The sequence below is a fragment of the Priapulus caudatus genome, unplaced genomic scaffold (genome assembly GCF_000485595.1).
Source record: "Priapulus caudatus unplaced genomic scaffold, Priapulus_caudatus-5.0.1 Scaffold310, whole genome shotgun sequence".
NCBI classification, from domain to species: domain Eukaryota; kingdom Metazoa; phylum Priapulida; class Priapulimorpha; order Priapulimorphida; family Priapulidae; genus Priapulus; species Priapulus caudatus.
Genome location: NW_014577371.1, coordinates 600,755 through 604,274, shown reverse-complemented (window position 1 = coordinate 604,274; position 3,520 = coordinate 600,755). Strand labels below are relative to the sequence as shown.

The following is a 3,520-nucleotide window of genomic DNA, read 5'->3' as shown; positions in this document are numbered from 1 at the left end:
GTAGTAGTAGTAGTAGTAGTAGTAGTAGTAGTAGTAGCAGTATTAGTATTAGTATTAGTATTAGTAGTAGTAGTAGTTGTAGTAGTAGTAGTATTGCTATGATTGTTATTATTGTTATTATTATTATGAAGGTTCATCAATCTCCATTCCTCAGCCGTCCGTTTACAGGAGTCCGTTGCCGGAATCGGCTCAAGTAGATCGGGTCTAAAATGTGATCGTCGTGATCTATTTAGACTTTACTATTTAGACTATTTAGAATTTTTGACATTTTAGACTTCTTTACTGAGCGAGCTTGCACGAGATTGTATTTTTAGAGAAGTAAATTAGAGAATAATTAAAGAGTAATTTAATTATTCGTTAACGTATCCAATCGACGTCATCCAATCATACGCGTCATCCAACGCATAATTGCCACCCTCGTCACTGCGCAAGCTTGGACAAGATTTTGTTTTCCGTAATTTAATTATTCGTTAACGTATTTAAATTAAATTATGTTATGTAAATTTAATTAAAAAATACGCTAACGAATAATCAAATTACGAAAAATGCGTTCACGTGTCAAATCGACGTCATTTCGTCTCAGCTATATTAAAAAGTAATTAGACAGTAATTAAATAGTAAATTAATTATTCGCTAACGTATCCAATCAACGTCGTCTTGGCTGCGACGCAGCACCCACCTTCTCCTCGCAGGCTTTCTTCAGCGAGGCGAGCGCCTTCTCCCTCTCCGACAGCTTCTCCTTCAGGCCCAGGGTCTCCTTCGTCTTGCGCGCGAGCTCCTCTCGGTGGTGCTTCGCTGCGACGCCCATCTGCGCCTGGAGGCTCGCCGCCTGCTTGCGCGCGTTGTCCGCACGCTCCGTCGCCGCGCCGACCTGCCTGCCGTGGTCCGCAGCCAGCTTCTGCAACCTTCGCGTTGCCGGGGAAGAACGCGGGGGGAGAGGAGGTGTTTAGCGGGGGCGACGGAAAAGATCGGGGGGGAGGAAGGGGGCGCCGTCGTCGCAAAACGCCGCGAACGGTCGCGAGAAGTTGCGAGTCTAAAATGTCGTTTTTTGTTTTTCGAAGCTTCGGAAACTTTCGCTTTGAAAAATTACTAGAGATTTAGACTCGTGGGGCCGGAACTACTGGCGACGTTTCTCACGATGGCACCCCCCGATGTCTACGAGTGAGAATGTTCGTATGCTTTTTTATCGTGGATATACGCGAGTGAATAAAAAGCAAAAAAACAACCGTTTGTTTTCATTCACTCCCGATGCTCATGGTAATGTAGTGTGAATATATAAAGGTGCAAATATATATATATATATATATATATATAGTGCAAATATAGAAAGGTATATTTCTACCTGGCCTTCCCTTCACTGTGTTGCCTTTGTTCGTGTTCCAGAGCGCTCCTTTTCACGTCTTCAACTTCCTCCTGTGTCTAGATAAGATAACGCAGAAATATCGGTATAGATTAAAATGTCATTTGATTGGTTCCATGGAAACACAATGTAAAACATAGTGATTTCACGGGAGATTATAACGGGGGATTTTACAGAAAGAAAATTTCAATTCTCATTTATGATAAGGCTATATACTAATATCAATATGTTCAAAAAAGTTAAACATGTGCTTTTATCACCAATGGTACAGTGAAAAACGATAAAAAAACTACCATTACATCTCAAACTGTACTGAAAAAACATGTCAACCACATGAATAAAAGTAATGATAATAAAAGTAATGAAGGAAAAACACACTTAAATTATTCATATTGCGAGCATGAAGACAGACGCACCATGGGCTCTGATGCACGGGCCATACAAACAGAAAAACATCCAAATTCACACCGAAAAACAACGACTCTGCGCACAGGGCAGAGAAATCACACGGTACGATTACAAACGAAAAAAACACATCGAAACTGCTAAACGATGAAGTGGAGATATACCTGTAATATATTCATCCGCCTATTGTCCTACAGGAATGTTAACGAGACAAGCAATCCTACAGTTATTAGGTAAAACCAGCAAACAATATCCAACTGTTGCTTCTCTTACCGACTGATATTTTTACTATTCCACAGTCGATCCATACCTTTCCACGCCCCCTATGCTCCGACGTGTACTATATGGCATTAACAGCTCAGATATTTGAACATCAGGTGTGCGCTGACGGCAAATGCAAGATGAGTGTCACATTATAATGGTGGGTGCACTGTGAGCTCACACGAGCGCGCATTATTTAGGATATTCTTGCATGAATCACTGCAGAAGCTCGCACGGCACTCTCACACCTGTGAGTACCCACCTGCTGTACCTGGGGGGACACACCTGGGGACACATCTGCGAGACACCTGGGGGGATGCACCTGCGAGACACCTGGGAGGACGCACCTGGGAACACACCTGCGAGACACCTGGGGGGACGCACCTGGGAACACACCTGGGGACACACCTGCGACACACCTGGGGGGATGCACCTGGGGACACACCTGCGAGACACCTGGGGGGACGCACCTGTTACACCCAGGGAGACCCACCTGTAAAACCTGGGGAGGACACCCACCTGTGACACCTGTGCTTCCAGTCGCTTGACGTCGTCCGCGTGCTCCTGCATGCACGCGCGCAGCGAGAGCACCAGCGCGGCCGGAGACTGCCGCGGGGCGGCGGGCGACGACGACGCGTCGTGGAACCTCCTCCCCCGCCGCCGCTCCTCCCCCGACACCAGCAGCCGGACCTCCCGCAGCGCCCCGCCCGCCGCGCCCGCCTCCTGCTGCAGCAGCGCCACCTTGCGGCCGCTCTCGGCCAGCGCCCTCTCCTTGGCGTCGTTCGTCGACTGGAGGTCGTTGAGGACCTCCTGTAGGTCGGAGATCAGCTTCTCCTGCGTGGCGGCGTCTTCCCTTCTGCGGGAAGAGAGAGGAAGCCGTGATGGGAGGCGGTTCGCGGCATCGTTTTTCCGCGCGATTGGCATGTAGGAGTGCTTGATGTTATGTACGCTTGTTATTATTGTTATTATTATTATTGTTATTATTATGATAATAATTATTATGGTTATTATTATTGTTATTAGGCCAAAACAAAATATGCGTGGTTACCGTTACATGCCGAAAAAAAATAGGGTGGGTAGGTAGGGAAAACATTTTATTTTCTTGAAACATTTTATTTACGAACCATGTCCGAAGGATGTGCATTGTGCCTTTTAGCAGGAACTGACCAATTCATTTTTTTTTTTTTTACTTTAAAGAAAATTGACAATTAAAATGTTTAGGGTCGCTGGGAATAAATAGGGTCGGTCGGGAAACTGTAACCACACCTATATTTTGTTTTGGCCTTATTATTATTATTATTATTATTATGATAATAATAATTATGCTCATTATTATTATTAGGTGCTTACTATTAGCTACGGCAATACGACGTAAAGTCCAGATTACATGCAAAAATGTCGATTTTGATATTCACCACGAGAAGGGACAATTTGAACAATCGGGGAGAGAGAGAGAGAGAGAGAGAGAGAGAGAGAGAGAGAGAGAGAGAGAGA

The 3,520-nt window shown here is 45.3% G+C and overlaps 1 protein-coding gene across 1 annotated transcript in view; it reads right to left on the bottom strand.

The window, feature by feature from the left end:
• Window positions 1–646: 646 nt before the first annotated feature.
• LOC106808865 overlaps window positions 647–3,520 on the bottom strand; it is a 16,095-nt gene continuing 13,221 nt past the window's right edge. Inside the window, exons 5-8 of the mRNA XM_014811753.1 lie at window positions 2,717–2,882; window positions 2,546–2,590; window positions 1,343–1,419; window positions 647–875 (exon numbers count right to left, since the gene is read on the bottom strand). Of these exons, the coding sequence (XP_014667239.1) occupies window positions 647–875; window positions 1,343–1,419; window positions 2,546–2,590; window positions 2,717–2,882 (517 nt within the window). The remainder of the gene's footprint in view (window positions 876–1,342; window positions 1,420–2,545; window positions 2,591–2,716; window positions 2,883–3,520) is intronic.